This window comes from Mercenaria mercenaria, chromosome 15 (assembly GCF_021730395.1).
Source record: "Mercenaria mercenaria strain notata chromosome 15, MADL_Memer_1, whole genome shotgun sequence".
Classification (NCBI taxonomy): Eukaryota; Metazoa; Mollusca; class Bivalvia; order Venerida; family Veneridae; genus Mercenaria; species Mercenaria mercenaria.
The window spans coordinates 9,692,542-9,711,034 of NC_069375.1; the positions used below are offsets into that span (position 1 = coordinate 9,692,542).

Consider the following 18,493-nt stretch of genomic DNA (forward strand, 5'->3'; position numbering starts at 1 on the left):
CCTGTTTTAACCAGTTACAACCTATTTCGTACTAAACCCCATGCGACTTATTTGACCGACAGTTTAATAGAACTGAACTAGATGCTTGTTACAAAATGCATTTCATCTTTGTTCAGTTTGTGTCATAATCATATTTCATGATGTATTTTAGGGACAGGTATTAGCGCAACACAAAAGCGCCACGTCAAAGTTATTTCTAAAACCTTGTGAGAAAGTATGTGTAAATTTGCAAGGTTATCTGTTTAATACTGTTATCTGAAACGTTCCTATTAATGTAATATACACTTGCAACAAGATTATCATAAAAACTGTAAGATTAGAGTGATCTTTAATTATATATTGATCGTAATAGTCGGATAGACATAAAATGTTGGTTAACTTCCCCTTTTTATTTTGAAATCTCTTAAACAACTAATTATTTTGACGGTGTCCTGTTGCGTCTGCACATTAAATATCTTAACCAATTATCATTTTATGGTTTATTTAAGGATATCCCTGTTTTGTTATCATCATATCTAATATCTATGTGTTAAATATGGCGTATATCTGTATATAAGTTTTTGTTGATGAATAAATGGGCAATGAGATAAATAGTAGTTAAAAAAATGAAATTTTAATGACAAAATTTAGTTATCATGAAGTGGCAAAATAAAATTCAAAGGGTTATTGTGCCCGTATCCATGAATGTTAAGTTATAAATTTAGACATAGAGTTAAGGGGACGCATATTGCTACATTCACAGTTCATACAGCAATGCGGAAGGGGTGCATATTCAAGAAATCGATGGTGGGAAAATAAAAAACATATTCCTAAACTGATATAATACTGATGGACACCTGTAATGTTCAGTATTTTGTGGATAAGGATGTGGTACTATGAATGTAATAGGAAAACAGAGGTGTTTGTGAAAGTACATTCAACACAAAATATTAAGCTTTTGTATAAGGAAAAAACAGGTTTTTTACAATAACAGTGTTCCAAATAATGTTGAAGGGATGAGATTTTCTTTCTAACACACCAGGTGTGCTTAAACGTGTAAAAAATTAACGCCACGTCAGTTCATCTCGGGATGGACGCCATATTTCTCATTGATAAGAAATGTAAACAAAAAAATCAGAGTGGGATTAGCATTGCAAGGGCATAACACGACATTCTACACAATGAATACCTTAGAACAGATATCTAAGATGCTACACAGGTCAGGCGGGTTAAATGCATAATGTCGATCACTTGAAATGTATCTTGAAAAGGTGGTTAATTTTTGTTTGTTTACATGGTTTTTAATTTTCCCACGACTTCTCGGCGATTCACTGCAAATGTATTACTGCGCCGGACGAAAGGTAACTGTAATAAACAACGGGAGACAACTTAGGTGTCAGCACGTGTATGATTTTTAAAAAAACATGTCGATGATTATAATTTCTTATCAAATAATGAATCCTATTCAGATATTCGTCTTTAATATTAGAAAATTATTAATTTCTGTGGACATTTGTCAAAAAATATTACTTACAGTGGACTACTTTGCGCATCAAACTGGTTTCCGCTTCAGTTGTGAGGCACTTCCGTTATACTTTTGACAACAATAACAAAACACAAAATGAATCAATAAAGTCACTTATAAACCGACTGCTACTTAAATCATTGTAAGTAAAGTTGTTGTTACAACATTATACATGTTCGTTACGTTATGAGATAAAGTTTATCTTGAACTGCATAATCCATTAACTACGTTTACATGATATTGCATTTACAACTTCTTTGACCCCATTTTTTTACGTGAATGACAGCATTCTCGTGCAACTCTGCAAACAGAGTTATGAAAAGTATGGTGGAGAATTCAAGGACAAATTATAAATGACATTAAAGTGAGGATAACTGTATATTCGTCCAGTTTTGATCATTGACATTCCTGCTGTGTATTAGTAACTTTTGTGAACAAGATTAGAATGTTGCTTTTGCACAAATACACATTGATTGGACCTCTCAACCAAATTTCATAACTTATTTTAGGGATTTTTAAGACAGTACATTTTCAGAAGTTTGTTGAATGTGTTTTGATATTTAAGTGCATTGCAGTTCATGAATACCAAGTTAAAAATTAATAATGGCAACATTTCTAGGCCTTTATTGTAAGCCACTAGACTTCTGTAATGATAAATGTTTAATGTATTAAGGGGAATATACTCTTTTAGTTTTGTAATGTGGCATTCCTTGACCACCGTATCTTTTCTTATGCACTACTTTGTAAACAAACTAAATAATGTGTTTTAGCTCACATATGCCAAATGAAAAGCAAGACAGTGAACTTATTTCACATTCTTTCTTTAAATTAGAATCTGTAGGACATTGATAAATGTTTGGACAAAGTGAAGCACTATTATTTTCGCACCAAGAAGTCTTAATTGTTGACTTTGAATGTACACAAGAAGTATTATGTAATTCAACAATAACTTTCTTGTTTCACTTTTTCTCATTTTTATTTTAGTGAGCAATCCTTTGTGTACTTATAACAGTTGAAACAGTATTCATTTCATTTACCAAAACCTTGTACTTTTTTGCAGGTAAATTTTATAATACCCCACCCACTTTTTTCTAATTTCAAAGTACGCGTCCCCTTAATGAGAAATATTTAATTTGTTACAAATTTGTTTACAAGAGGTTGAGTTAAAGGTGGATAATCAGATTTTGGCCATGTAACGGATTTGTTCGAAACTTTAGCATCTGATCATTTACACTCATTTATGTTCACTTAACACTTAATACAAATTAGATTTTCACTGGAGGTATTTTTAAAATTTCATTTTCCTATCCTGGTTGCCCAACCAAGATAGAGTTATTTTATCATAAGTATAAATTTGATAAACATACTTTGCCTAAGGAAATGTATAAATATTAGACATATTGTAATATATTTGTAAAATATTTGCATTAAAAATTATGTATTTAGATGGAATTCATTAGAAACGCAAGTTTGAAAAAATATTATTACCTCCCTTTGCCTATCTTGGTTGCGCAACGAAGATAGATTGGAAATAGATGAATTCAGAAGCTACACACAGCTTTTAAACTTGCATTTTGGTTCAGATTGTTCAATAGTTGATATGTCTATCAAATGCAAATGTAAAACTAGACATTGTATCGAAATAAAAAGAAATACCCAGCTTTTTATATACTTTCATATTAAAGGGGAGTAATTACAAAATTTTATAAAAATAATAACATATACATTTCAAATAGGAACTTAACTCTATGTAATCGGTCTTTTTGTTCCTTAAATAATTATCTACCAGAATATATAAAAAGTAAAAAATGTCATTAAATGTTGTTTAAATGTGATTGACCACCTTTAAATGAAATTTTTCAAGCTGGCCGATACACATATACGTAAAGTTTCATTACAATACGTGCTTGTTTGCGAAACTTTCTGAGGCACTCTTTTCATTTAGATGTATTGTGTATTTATTATATGGTTATTTTGACGAAATGAAATATACCTTCGGTAAAATATTAACAAGTATGGCTTTGAGATATACATTTGAAATAATTTGGGAATTTGGAATTAGTCATCTGTTAACCATTTTACTGTCATTATTACATCAGAGAGGAATAAAATTAGAATGGCTCCCGTCCCTATGTTTGTTCTTATTTACATATATCAGTTTTTAATCCCCCACCACAAGTTGTGGGGAGTTATAGGAATGGTCTTCGTCCGTCCTTCCGTCCGCCCTTCCGTCTGTCCGTAACACTTTCGTGTCCGCTCCATATTTCCTAAACCCCTTGAAGGATTTTCATGAAACTTGGGTCAAATGATCACCTCATCAAGACGATGTGCAGAACCCATAAGTCAGCCTTGTCGGCTCAAGGTCAAGGTCACAACTCAATGTCAAAGGTTTGAGCCTTCCATTTTGTGTCCGCTCTATATCTCCCCTTGAAGGATTTTCATCAAACTTTGGTCAAATGAACACCTCATCAAGGCAATGTGCAGAACTTATGAGTCAGCCATGCCGGCTCAAGATCAAGGTCACAACTGAAGGTTAAAGGTTTGAGCCTTCCATTTTGGGTCTGCTCTGTATCTCCTAATTCCCTTGAAGGATTTATATGAAACTTGGGTCAAATGATGACCTCATCAAGGCAATGTGCAGAACTTACGAGTCAGCCATGCCGGCTCAAGGTCAAGGTCACAACTCAAGGTCAAAGGTTTTAGCCTTCCATTTCGTGTCCGCTCTTTATCTCCTAAACCCCTTGAAGGAATTTTATAAAACTTGGGTCAAATGATTACCTCATCAAAACGATGTGCAGAATTTATGAGTCAGTGATGCCGGCTCAAGGTCAAGGTCACAACTTAGGGTCAAAGGTTTGAGACTTCCATTTTGTGTCCGCTCGTTATCTCCTTAACCCCTCGAAGGATTTTCATCAAACTTGGGTGAAATCAAGAACTCATTAGTCAGCCATGTCAACTCAAGGTCAAGGTCACAACTCAATGTCAAAGGTTTGAGCTCTGTATCTCCTAAACCCCTTGAAGGATTTTCATGAAACTTGGGTCAAATGATCACCTCATCAAGACATTGTGCAGAATTCAATTCATTAGTCAGCCATGTCAGTTCAAGGTCAAGGTCAAAGCTAAAGGTCAAGGGTTTACCCTTTCACTATCCATAGCAGCGGCGGGGGATTTAGCTGTCTTTCAGACTGCCTTGTCTTCATTAAGAGGGAAGTAACTCCAGAAGGTTGTTTCTATATTGACATTTTATTGCCCCTGGCTCCAAACATAGGTATGGTTCAGCCATCAGATAAAATTGTGCTATTTGAAAGGCTTAAAATTTTCTTATACAATGTTTACAGTATTTATATAAAAAATGACCATGCAGCCAGGGAGCCAGGCTAGAATAAAATATATGCATACACAAAACGTTTTGAAACTTCTAGGTTTTACATAAATGATTTATTACTCAAAAATTTATTACCCGACAGATACACGTGTTTTTGTTGTTTTGATATGTCATTGCTATCTATCAGACGTAATATTAAACAACTGGATTGGAAATGGAATGTAAAATAAGCAATATTTTATCATAATTTCGCAATTTTACACTTGAAATCATGATGCATGCTCGCAAACGTGCGATTAACCCTATCGTTTCCATGGTCTATTAAAAGAGGAATCCAGAGTTTATTTCAAAATTTTATGAACCTCTAAATGTTTATCATTCATATCGAGATTTTTTTTAAACGAGCGTCATTTTCATAGCTTAAATGAGTGAAAACAGTGAATAGAAGACCAACAATTGGCTGTTAGGTGTTTCAGTTGTATCTTTAGTTAATAGAAGATATATTATTCCAGCCGATAGTTTCAAGAGCGAAACCTTGTTTCATGAGTGAAAGAGTTTTCGAACAAATAAGTTTTTGTTTTATTTCATGCTTTACCAAACATTACCAATTTCTATACCAGTGAAAAACCAATTTGATATTATTTTCTGTGAAATTTATTCTAATGTTTTAACAATTTGTTTAACTGTTCAATGACGATACAGATCATGGCGAAGGACAGTAATTAACAAGGGTCTGAAATTTAGATAAGGTTTAGATACAATTTTAAGCAAATAAATCTAAATACTCGTTTGAAATGGTGACATTTTTATTGATGTATCGTCGAGACGCCATAATTAAATCATTTCTGTGACCAAGATTGACGTCACGATCGAAGCATGTAGTCCTACTGTCGGTTTTTTCTTCCGTATCCGACTCGTGTTTGGAATACAGCTGTATTTCAAGAAAAGACTATGTACGTTTTTTATGAAAATACAATAAGGCGGAGTTATATAATGAAAGGGTCATTAAAAGGATCTTCAATGTCGTAGATTTTGCAGGACCGGGCCACACGGCGCAAGCGCCTCGTGGTATCAAGGCCTGACAAAATCAACTCCAACTGAATAGAACACTGCCATAATAACCCTGTTATATCCAATTTCTTTTGTCTTTTAAAGCTCATTAAATTTACACACATTTCTTAATTTAGGAGTTACTGAGTCATGCTCTCGCGAGTTTGCGAACTGCATACATCGCTTACAGTAAGCATACGGGACGTAACATAACAACTTGAACTTTTTTCAATGCATATGGTAAGATAAGATAAGATAAAAATAGAAAATATAGGTAAGATAAGATACGTTTATTATAACCGCACTCTGCATGAAAAGAAAAAAAACAGTTACCAGCAGTGAGAAAAATAGGCCTAGCACATTTATAATTCAAGTTTTATAACAGTGGAAGTAGTTCACACCACGAACGTTTTGCTACGGAGCAACCAGACGTCTGGGTAATCTCATGACCAGTGACCAAATCAACCGAACGTAAGATTATTCCTATTTACCACCTTTCTCCTGAGGTATAAAGTATGAAATAGTCCTGTATAAATTGTCCAAACCGTTTTTCTTCTATTTGATGTTGATCAATTAGGAGTTATTGTTGTATTGATAACAACAAATGAATACAGTCAAAATGCATCCTCTTGTGCTTGTATACTTTTTGCGACTGTTTTGAAAATAAATATTGTTTTTTTATATAGATATGAAAATTATGTATCAATAGACAAGTAGGCAAACATATGCAGAACATATTTTTACGTAAGAATGACATAATGCAGAAATCATGTGGTGTGAAAATCCGCTGCTAGTTGGTAAAAGTGGACCCCAACAGCTCTTAACTTGCGATTCAGCTTCGGGAACTATTTTTCATTTTTCACTTTATGACGTGGGTAACATTTTTCTTGTCCGTTTGCTTTTTGTTGTGATTTATGGTATCGCTTGCTGATACTTTATCTAAATTATTTCACTCGCAGTAAATATGTGAAAAAAATCTGTGTTTAGATTTGCTTGAACCATTTTATGACTCTTATGTTGATATTTCGTGGTATAACTTTCATATGATAAGTGTATATCTACAAGACTTACTGTCCTACTTACAAGACAAGTAGAGATAGCTGTCTTGTCATATACTGATTCTGATTGCAAGTTTTCGGACATTCAGTGTGTAACAGCCAAAATTGCCAAAGTTACAAAAGTGTATTTTCAAATGCCTGTGTATTTGAAATGCATGCAATTTCCTGCATCAGTTTGATCTCTCTAAATGTTTAAATATAATTATTGTATACTTGTACAATAAAAGAATGGCTACTGGTTTTTAATTTAAGTAGGTACGCGTACATGTGTTGGTTTAATCAGCATGTAGAAAAAGCGCCATGCAACCAACATGCATTTGTACTGCATAGAGATTTCTCGCAGTTAGATTATTTCATTTTCTCAACCAGAAATATGTAAATTAGTCACTTTAATTGCATTTTAGTTGGTTAATGGGTTCGTACTGTATTATTAAAACAATAAGCATATCAAGATATACGTTATTGTTAAATGAAACTTACGAGGACAAAACGAACAAATAAAGGAACGCAGTGAGGCACCGCCTTGGAACGAACAGTGGCAAACTCCAAAGAGGAACTTAAACCGGTTTATGTTGCATCCAACTTCACTTTTTCTCCCCACCATGTTCACAAATTACAGGAAAATGTAAATAAAAATTATCCCCGTCAGAACAGGTTAATATTGCAACAGAAGGCAAGTGATGCAAAGAACAAAAATGCTCTTTTAAATTTATGTAAAGAGCAATCCTTAAGAACCAAAGTCGCATGTACCCAGTGCTTTTGCAGAAGACTGAACAAGAGGGAAACACCCTTAAGGGCTCAATGAAACAGCCCTAAGACAGATATCAAAATAGCACAGTCCCGATGGGATCAAGGAATTACATGTTATTAAATTCCCTGTCTATTCCGTCAGACACAATCAAAGAGGAAAGCGCATGGTCCTACTGTAAAATGGTTGTAAGCTAAACATGCGGTATATCTCAGAACTGTTGGGTCATAACCTCTTTTGATGGAACATTTAATAACTTTACCAAATACAACTGGAAAAATTGCCATGACCCAAAATCTTACGAAGTTTGTAAACAGCGTCCCCATAGAACAGGTTTTGATATACCCTCTCACCGAAGTGTCCTTAAGCCGGGGCGTGGGCAGTGTTGCATTTTCCATTACTGCTCATAAACAGACTCAATCAAACCGAGTCTGAAATTTTCACTGTTTGCCTTGTTCTCGGTGCTTCCGAGGGATCTACTTTTCAGATTATATTTAAATACTAAGCACACGTTTGAGAGAAAAAAACAATCGCGTGTTCCCTATTAACTTACGTAACATTATAATGAGCGAATACAGACCCACTGCGCATCTTGTCTGTTTGTTGTAAAATTATTTCTATAATTTCCGGGAGTGTGTTACATGTGATACATGCGTCGAAGATAATTTAAAAGGGGCCTGTACTTTTGGTGAGAACTGCGTGTATTTTTTACATTATCTAAAAAATACAGATATCTCAAAAGTTCATATTAAAGTAAAATACCTTAGCATGAAACATAATCATAAACAGCTGTAAGATTAATTTAGTCATAATATATATAGTGAGAGAATAGTCTGATTCACATATTTGTAATATCCATTGAGTTAACTTATTATTTTTATTTTAAACATCTTATAAAATTAATTTTTATGGTATACAATTATCACCAGTCCTGTCGTGTTTGTACGTTTAAATATTAGTAATTTAGTTATTATCTCATGTTGTCGTATTTGTTTGCATGATCTGATTGAAATAAAGAAATTGACACCAAGATAACTTAACCAAAGTTCATTTTATATTTTATTCAAGGAGATCTTTGTTCTGCTATCATCATATGTAATATTTATATCATATAATTTGACGTATCTTTTTATATACCATTTTGTTGATGAATACCTGAGAACATAGATAAGTAATAGTTTTGAAAGTGGCATGTTAATAAAAAGTTCTGTAGCCACGAGAAGATAAAATAAAAATCAAAGCATTAAAGGTGATGGGCTATCGCACATGTATATGCAGAAAGTGATACGATAGTTTGCATTTCTTCGCATATGTTATTTAGTGTCAAGTTTTACGTAGAGGCTGGAAGCAAATCAATTCTTCTTCTTTTTAAAGATACAAATACCCATCCTTTCACTGGACATCTTGAATCTTCGATTAAAATGGGTTATTACATTTTCCAGTTAATGACCATGGTTCTTATAGTATACCAAGGGGTAATGCATAGTGTGTACACTGTTTTGTTTTCTTTCTTTCTGGTCTGGTACCAGTGGACTAGGGCATGCGTTTGTCTAATATTATACATTTTGATCTGTAAATAAAACACTTGAATCATATTTTATAAAACCATAAACCCCATAAATGTTTGTATGAAGGAAAAGCAAAAGATCATTTTATAGAAAAATTTAAGATATCTCCTATTGAAACTGTTACGATACAATACACTTCATATCTGCATGCAACGTCATTTAGAGAGTAAAATACTTTCCTCTTCTTTACCATGAAACGTCTGACTGTTCTCACCCTTTAAAGGAACGGCTGGGAGAAAATTGCTCATGCATGCCATTTTAATGCCATGGCAAATTAACTGGTCATTTTGATTTTGAGGATTCGATTTTAACCAAAGATTTTGCTTTACAGTTAGAATTTTAACTTTAACATTTCTAGTGGAAACACTATTTATGCCCCCTTCGAAGAAGGAGGGGTATATTGTTTTGCAGATGTCGGTCGGTAGACCAATCCTTTTCCGGATAATAACTCAAGAACGCTTGGGCCTAGGATCATGAAAGTTCATAGGAAGGTGAAGGTCAAGGTCACAATGACCCGGAATAGTTAAACGGTTTCCGGATGATAACTCAAGAACGCTTGGGCCTATGATCATAAAGGTTGATCATGACCAGCAAATGACCCCTATTGATTTTGAGATCAGTAGGTCAAAGATCAAGGTCAAAGTGGTCCGGAATAGTTAAACGGTTTCCGGATAATAACTCAAGAATGTTTGGGCCTAGGATCATGAAAGGTTGGTCATGACCAGTAGATGACCCCTATTGATTCTTAGATCAGTAGGCCGAAGGTCAAGGTCACAGTTACCTGGAACAGTTAAAACGTTTCCGGACGATAACTTGAGAAGGCTTGGGCCTAGGATCACGAAACTTGATAAGGAGGTTGATCATGATCAGCAGATGATCCCTGTTGCTTATGAGTCAGTAGGTGGTCAAAGGTCAAGGTCACATTGACCCAGAACAGTTAAACCGTTTCTGAAAGATAACTCAAGTACTCTTGGGCCAAGGATCTTGAAAGTTTATAGGGAGGTTGGTCATGGCCAGCAAATGACTTCTATTGATTTTGAGGTCAGTAAGCCAAAGGTCAAGGTCACTTTGACCCGGAACAGTTAAACCGTTTCCGGACGATAACTTGAGAACGCTTGGGCCTAGGATCACGAAACTAAATACGGAGGTTGATCATGATCAGCAGATGACCCTTTTGATTTTCAGGTCAAAGGTCAAGGTCTCATTGACCCTGAACAGTAGAACTTCTATATACAGTGACCAAATAATTTCTGTCCTTGCGCAGTTACTGAATACATCAAGGGAGGCATATCATATGCTACGAGCTCTTGGTATACTCTTGATTTGAGTATTATGATGTAATGAAATATGTGAAAATCGAAAAATATTTGTTTTTTTTACCCCTTTAAATATCTTTTAGGCAGTTCATATCTAAAAGCGACTCAGTTTCAGTTGCGGTCAGCCATAAGAAAATATGAATTGTCACAGTTAAACCCGCTTATTATCTAACCCAATTCTGACTCCTATTTCAAAACAATTCTGTGTACTGTTATGGTTTTATTTTCAAAAAATGATTTGTTTCTTCAACATCCTATTACCTGGTAGCTACATATGTTTTTGTCGTTAAAATGTCACTACTATCTGTCAGATGTAACATAAAGCAATCAAATTGGAACTGGAATGTAAAATACGCACCAGTTTATAATTATGATGCATGCAAACCCATGATTACATCTATCGTTTCCATGGTCTGTTACAATCTGATAAATCATGAATCAGTTTTTATGGAAATCTAAATGTTCTTCATACACATCAAGATCATCTTTAAATGAGTGTCATGGCTTAAGTGAGTAAAAAATGAGTGTGCTGTATACAATGTTATTATTAAGTATTTATGCAGGCATTACATTTGAATAAAGAAAGACATTCCAATGATTAGTATTGAAAATGGTGTAACTGGCTATTTGGTACGTCAGTTGTATTGTAAAAAGTATAGATATTTGTTGTTTCTTTTCTACTTACCTTTTACCGATTGGACATCAAATGCAATATGAATAACAAAAGGATAACAGAAATTATTTTGTTAGCTTGTAGTATTTAAAAATCATAGGTTTTCGAACTGTTATTTGCTGTTTATTTCTGTTAAATGATCTGAGAACGCGCTTGATTGTCGCTTACACATCGGCGGTGAAATTTTCTGATTGCCATCAGTACTTATTCAGTTGTCGACTGAGAAACGAATGCATTCTAGCCTTAGGCGAACTATATCTATTTCAATGAAATTAATAAAACCGAAATACTCTATACAGTACACTAAACGCACAAACTTCGTTTAATCGGTATCTTCATCGTCATCATAATCATCTTCAGTAATCGCCTCACTCTAGAAGAGTATACTAGCGATTTTGCGTTGGTCTTAAAGAGATTGGCTGCAATTTATATATTTACCTATATCATTTATTGAAAATAATGTGGTTATTTTTGTTATTTCTGTACGTTCTGGTCGCGGAATGGCATTTTGGATTTCATGTGAGTGTTTGTAGCGTACAATACGACAAGTTATGAATTTGAACCTTATTTGAAAACAGCTATATCTGGACATGTGCTCTTCGCCTTTCGAATGCCTCTATAACTAAAATATATTATTTAGCAGTGATATTTTAAACGCTATTTAGTTCCTCGGTTTATTTCTACGTTGAATTAGGAAATACATAAATATACACATTTTTAAATAAAAATCGTATAATGAAATGTTGAAACAATAATCACATGTTTTCTTTAACGTGTCGATTCACATTAAATACTACTACTTTGAGCAAACACAGACTTGTAAATGCCAGTATGCTCTTATACTTGTTGTTTTTCTAAAACCACTTTCTCGAATGTTTTGGCGCACATTCTCATACAAATACATGCAGTGAAGATAATCTGTTATAAAAACACACGTATTTTTTTCTTCCGGCATAACACGATTATTGTAACAAAATCGTCCTGTTTTTGTCGACTAATTTACTGCGCTTTAGAACGAGATTAAATTGTAGTTCCATTGGTTGTTTGGATTTCTGAACCATTACCACCATCTCCTATCTTCCTTCTCGGTCAAAATTAAATTACGTGTATTAAGATAATACAATGCCTGTTCATATATTTTCTCAGAGATTAATTTTCCTGCATTACCTGTATATTCTGTTTCTCCTCTTATATCGTTTTGTTTCAATGTTTTATGATGTTATTAAAGGATTTTGCACAACGATGAAAACATCCGAGACATTCCGACCATTCTTACACTTCAGCTGTTCCTAAAAATCTCAAGACCAACCTCTGATGTGCAAGAATACACAGGCAATATGAATAAATGTCCATCCAATGACCGACTGTCCTTCTTGTTTTTTTATCATAACAACAAATAAATGGAATGTCATGTCACTTAAACGTTCTCTAGCACCGGCTTATGTGGAACTCTGTTATTTAAAGGAGAAAGGTGACGGCCACTCAGTGCGAGGAGCGTGGGTTCTAGCCCAATAACAGTCACGACTAGGCCCTCTCATATTACACCTGTAAGCGGACGCGAGATAAAAGCTTTAGACAACAACAACATCGTATAAACTTCCAGTTCTTCAGTGCTCATGTATTAGGTGTGCACTTTTCTTAACCTAACACAGAGAATTGTTTATGTACTTCAACAATTGAGCCGTGCCATGGGAAAACCAACATAGTGGGTGTGCGACCAGCATGGATCCAGACCAGCCTGCGCATCCGCGCAGTCTGGTCAGGATCCATGCTGTTCGCTAACAGTTTCTCCAATTCCAATAGGCTTTAAAAGCGAACAGCATGGAGCCTGACCAGACTGCGCGGATGTGCAGGCTGGTCTGGATCCATGCTGGTCGCACACCCACTATGTTGGTTTTCCCATGGCACGGCTCACATGTTGATTTCTGGTAACATAGATGCCAGGAGGTATTTGTTCATATTTTCAAATATGAATTTGGATCTAACTATATATCATTTATTTTTGTTATGTGAAGTAAACATAAATTCTACATAAATAAGTGCATGTCCTGAACTGTTTTGGCCTGTTTCGTCGGGCCTTTAAGGGTGTTTCTCTTGATGCTCTGTCTTCTGCAAAGGCATTGGGTACATACGTTTTGGTTCTTAAGGTTTGCTTTTTATATAATTATACAGGATCATTTTTGTGTTTTACATGCCGCGCTTTTTGTTTCCATTGCGTGTGTTAGATATTCACCTGGCGGGCATTACTTTTTAACAGTGTCCCGTGTCTTTTGAACATTGTTGGGGTAAGAGTGAGGTTGGTGCACACCATAAACCGGTTTAAGCTCCCAGTGGTGTTTTTGCCACTGACAGTTCCAAGGCGGTGCCCCACTGTGTCCCTTTATTTGTTCGTTTTGTCCTCGTGTGTTTGCTTTGTATGCGAGTGCGTGCGTGCGTGTGGGTAGTGTGCACATCTGCGTGCTGTGACTTTCGTTTTGGGGAGGCTGCGTTTTTGGAACATGGCATTTCCTGTTGCTTTTATGAGTATTCACTTTACTCACTGTTCGATTTACACGTTATAGCTTTCTTAAATCAGACCGTATCCGAAGCTTTAGACTGGCTCCAGTCTTTATGTCTTTTCTGTCATATTTCTCATATATATAACATTTCTTCATTAACCGTGACAGAAGCTCCAGCAGATTGTTTTTACATTAACATTTTATTGCCCCTGGCTCTATATAGGGTCTGGTGAAAGTTGTCTTTCCCTCAGCAGATAAAAATATGCCATTAAGAGACTTAAATTTTACTTTTAAGATGTTTGCGGTACTTATAAAAAGATAACCATGCAGCTAGGGAGCCAGGCGGCTTCCGTCATAAAAATCAACAAAGATCACAGCAAACTTCGTTTATTTTCCAAGCAAAGTTTAATTGTATTGTTGTATTGTTATACAGATGAAAAAATTTACCCTAAGAAAAATGTGAAAAAATATATAGCTATATCCTTCAATAGTCTGAGATACTGTACTTATTTGAAATTTAATCTAAAAATTATTTTGAATTTGCAATTTGTAAACTATTTGATAAAAATGGCAATAAATATCAGATAACTCTAACTAAATGTTTTAAAACTGTAAGGATTCATTCTCTAGAATTTTATTTTTTGACAGCTACATGTGTTTTTGTTGTCGTTAATATGTCACTGCTATCTATCAGATGTAACATAAAGCAATTAAATTAGAAATGGAAAGTTAAATCATAATTTCGGAGCTTTACATTGGAAATAATTATGCATGCAAACCTTTGATTACACCTATCATTTCCATGGCCTGTAACAATCTTGTGAATACAGACTGCTTAATATCTACATTTTATGAAGATCTGTTTTTCATTCAAATCAAGGTTATCTTTAATTGAATGTTATTTTCATAGCTTAAATGAATTAAAATAATCAGTGTGCGGTATTGCGTAATAGATTTAAACAGACACTACGGTTCATAACATAAAGAAAGACATTTGGCTAAAGATTATAGGTGATATTTGTTTCTTTCCAATACATTCCATTGAGTGCACATCAGATTTAGTGTAGCTACGAGTGAATACGTAAGATGAGTGATACATATTTAAATCTGTTAACAACCCCATTCTCTTTTCATTTTTGAGTCTACTAATTGTTGTGTAGATTCATCCCTGTGTACATTACTTGAAGTCGCCAGATACATTTAACTCTAACATTGCAATAATTCACTGAAAATTACGTAACAAACAGGTATATGATTGTAAGGTTCGTATTTAACAAGGGATTGTGTCTGAAATTTAGATTTACAGTTGATTTAGGCGAATCTGAATATAATCGCACCACAAACTTAATAATTTTTAATATATTTTTTACAAAAAACCAGACTAAAAAGTAAAAAAAAAGTAACAATTTTGTCAAATTAAAAAGAAAAACAGTTTGTGCTAAATTGAAATAAGGAAATTTATTTACTACTTCAAAAGTGGATGCACTTACTACTCGAAAACAATGTTTTGGCAAGGTGTTTCCGGCTTGATAGCAAGTGATCAGCCAGTCACTGTTTTTACACTTATCAAACTTCCCTTCACTAAATTGTCTATGACATCATATTCAAATTACCTCTCTTCAACACATTAGTGTTATTTATACGTTTGAGCTACTTACTTAACTGTGATAATGACGCTACACTGAAAAACTACAGCGTGACTCTGAAATGTTCCGAAAATGAAAATGCTCGGCCATTATGTCGATGCAAATGTCGACCCATTTTCGTCGATATCTTCAGAGCGTCGTATTGCCAGCGAAAAGGCCTGGGGTGAAATTCTGGTTTTAGATGACAAAATTAATACATGTAACCTGAAGACAAGGCTGCAAGCCAGACAAAAGCTTTGAATAAATATAATATATGATGCGGTATGACTTAATATGGTAATACGATACACAATGTTTGTTTGTCACAATTCTCATGTACATTAATTTGATATAATTTCAGACGACATGTGTGCACGGCAGAAAAGGTCATATCGAGGCCCGTCAAGGTCACACAGACGTATAAGAAGCCTGTTTACACAAACCACCCGAGAGACTGTCCAAACTTCAATAACTGTCCACAATTTGAGTAAGTTTTTACTCCAATACTTATCGAACTTACATTAAGGGACATATCTCCAGGTGAACATAGATATATCGTTTTAAAAGATGTCAACGTAATAACAATATCAAAAGTCAGAAATCAATATTGTCACAAGATAATATTTTATGATTATGCAATACATAATAATCAATTTTCTTATAGTTAACATTACCACGTGATTAACACTACGGTAAGCTTTTCCAAGTGTACTGTATTTTACATTTATACAAATCGAGGGGTGAATGTGAAAGAAGTCTAAGTGCATATTATTAAAGAAGCACTTCTTTCACATTCTCACCTCGATATGGACACTTTGTTTTCACTTTTTATTTATAACAACTGCAAATGAAAATACAGTATAAATATTGAAATTGAGATAAAACCCCTTTTTGAAAAATAAATCGCGCAATAAGACTTAATTTATCCTTAACATAGGGTTGAAACACGTTTTGTTCGTGTATAAGCATTTGCACGGATCCCGAGCTAGTAGATGTTAACCGTTTTCATTCACCTAAAATTCTTCTTCTAAAAATACTAATTTGTAGGGAAATGCATGCGAATTAGTTGTTGCTGATATAATTTGATCTTGTTATAATTATCATCTATTGATATCTCTTATCTTTACCAAGATATTGTAACAGCATAATGTTTTGAAGTACTGGATGATACTGACCATAATAGAACTCACTTAACTGGCAAAACAAGACAAGCGAACCATTTGATTCAAAATAACACTTCTCGACAATTTGTCTGTTGACAATTCGACCCTGGTCTATGCAGTAGATATGTACATTTGATCGCTGTACATAACGCCTCAGTTCATTTTCACAGACGCATGCCACAAGATGTATATTATTGAAGCAATCATTTTAAAACAAAATTCAAGTATATTATTCTTGCTGCGTAAAACGTGCTGGCTCATTTTTGCTTTTATTACACAAACTCTATATAACTAAATCAAGAAATACGAAACAACTGGTTATTTTAAAAAGGTGTCTCGCGATCTTCAGTCAAGCATGGTAAGAAAGAAATATGAAATCAGCATTCCATAAGCCGATCAGGTGAAAATGATTATGGAACTAAATCTATACATCCCACAAGATGCCTGTTTTTTGTTGTTTATTCAAATTCCACTGGCAGATTTACTTTGGCCAGGTGAAAAACATTTGATAAACATCTGTTAACAAATATTACAAAAACAAATGTTTAAAGTATTTGATGATATCATTGAGGTCCAATCAATCAAAAACTTTCAAGTGTTCATAGTATAAACACCGTTCTTGCAAAATATGTCTGTGCATTAATTGTAACATGTGCATTTCTAACGCCCCAAATGCGCAGTCAAACAATATTCGTCCAAGCTATTAAACCTTTCATTTCACTTTTAACAATCGCATTGTGGAGTTCTGTGCTCCCGGGAAATCTACCCTAACCTTGTATTTTTCATATTTAAACCAATTGCGTTTTTTGTTTCGTTAAAAGAATGAATTATCAAATTGATAGTATGCAATTTTATATCTTGCTGAAAATTAATAAAAGGTTGGTTCCATATACTATATACGATAACACATCATTTATCATTTATTCTTTTCTCCTCTAATTAGGTAGAGACACTGTTGTAAATTAGCATTGTCAAGAACTTATCTTTCCGATATATATTTTTTCTCATGTAAATGTTCTATAGTCAACTTGGCAAATATATGGACAATAAAGTCAAACCCATTTGTTATACACCTCTCCCTGTTAAACTGAGAACATACAAAAGAAGTAATGTGATGAATTCCATTTTCAAAAGGTGTAAAATATTACATTTGTTGCTCAAGACTTGGCAAATTCTTCATTTTCAGTGCGGGTTGTAAGAACTTTATCTGTATTACAAATACAATTTTCTTCAGTATCTCTAAACGCTGGTTTAGCATAGTGAACAATGAAGGAGCAAATACACAGACCTCTATTACAAACTCACCGCAGTAACGAAACCCCTTTCATTATGCGATTTTTGACTGGTAATGGATTATAAATAAAATATAGAGCAAATTACAATTCCTCACTGTTTTGATAGTGGACGCTCCTCAAACTGTTCTTAATCTGGAGTCAATTCCTTTAACATTCGTTTGTACATTCATTTTGGCCAAATGAAATAGAAAAAGTGGAAACTTCACATGTCGCTCAACACGACAAAAACGAAAATGTTGCAGGCTCGGTTTGATTGAGCCTGTTCATGGACGGTAGTGGAAGTGCATGCTAACGTCCACGCCCTCTAGCCCCGGGTTGAGCAGAACTCAACATTTACACATGCTAAAAGTACAAAAAGCAATTTAGAGACATCAGCAGATGTATTCAAACGGTGGTGAACTTGGAACCTTCAATGATACACGGGTTGTGGCGCGTAATTCCATGAAAAGCGGCATTTGGTCCCCAGATATCATGAAACCTATATGACATCTGTAAAATTAATATTGCAAAAACGATAAAAAATGTTCTTATCACTGATGTTACCAAGAATTATCCAAGCATTCGGCAATTTTGCAGCTTTCGTGTAATCAACAACGGAGCCTGAAATTCTGCTCGTGAATGTTGCATTAGTCTGTACAGTCGTCACATTTATGAAAGCTTAACCAGTCGG

General features: G+C 34.4%; 1 protein-coding gene across 2 annotated transcripts in view; it reads left to right on the top strand.

The window, feature by feature from the left end:
• LOC123546337 (epidermal growth factor-like protein 7) overlaps positions 1 to 18,493 on the top strand; it is an 80,966-nt gene that overhangs the window by 9,018 nt on the left and 53,455 nt on the right. For both annotated transcript variants that reach the window (XM_053524524.1, XM_053524523.1), the window contains exon 2: positions 15,727 to 15,852. In XM_053524524.1, coding sequence (XP_053380499.1) covers positions 15,727 to 15,852 — 126 coding nt within the window. The remainder of the gene's footprint in view (positions 1 to 15,726; positions 15,853 to 18,493) is intronic.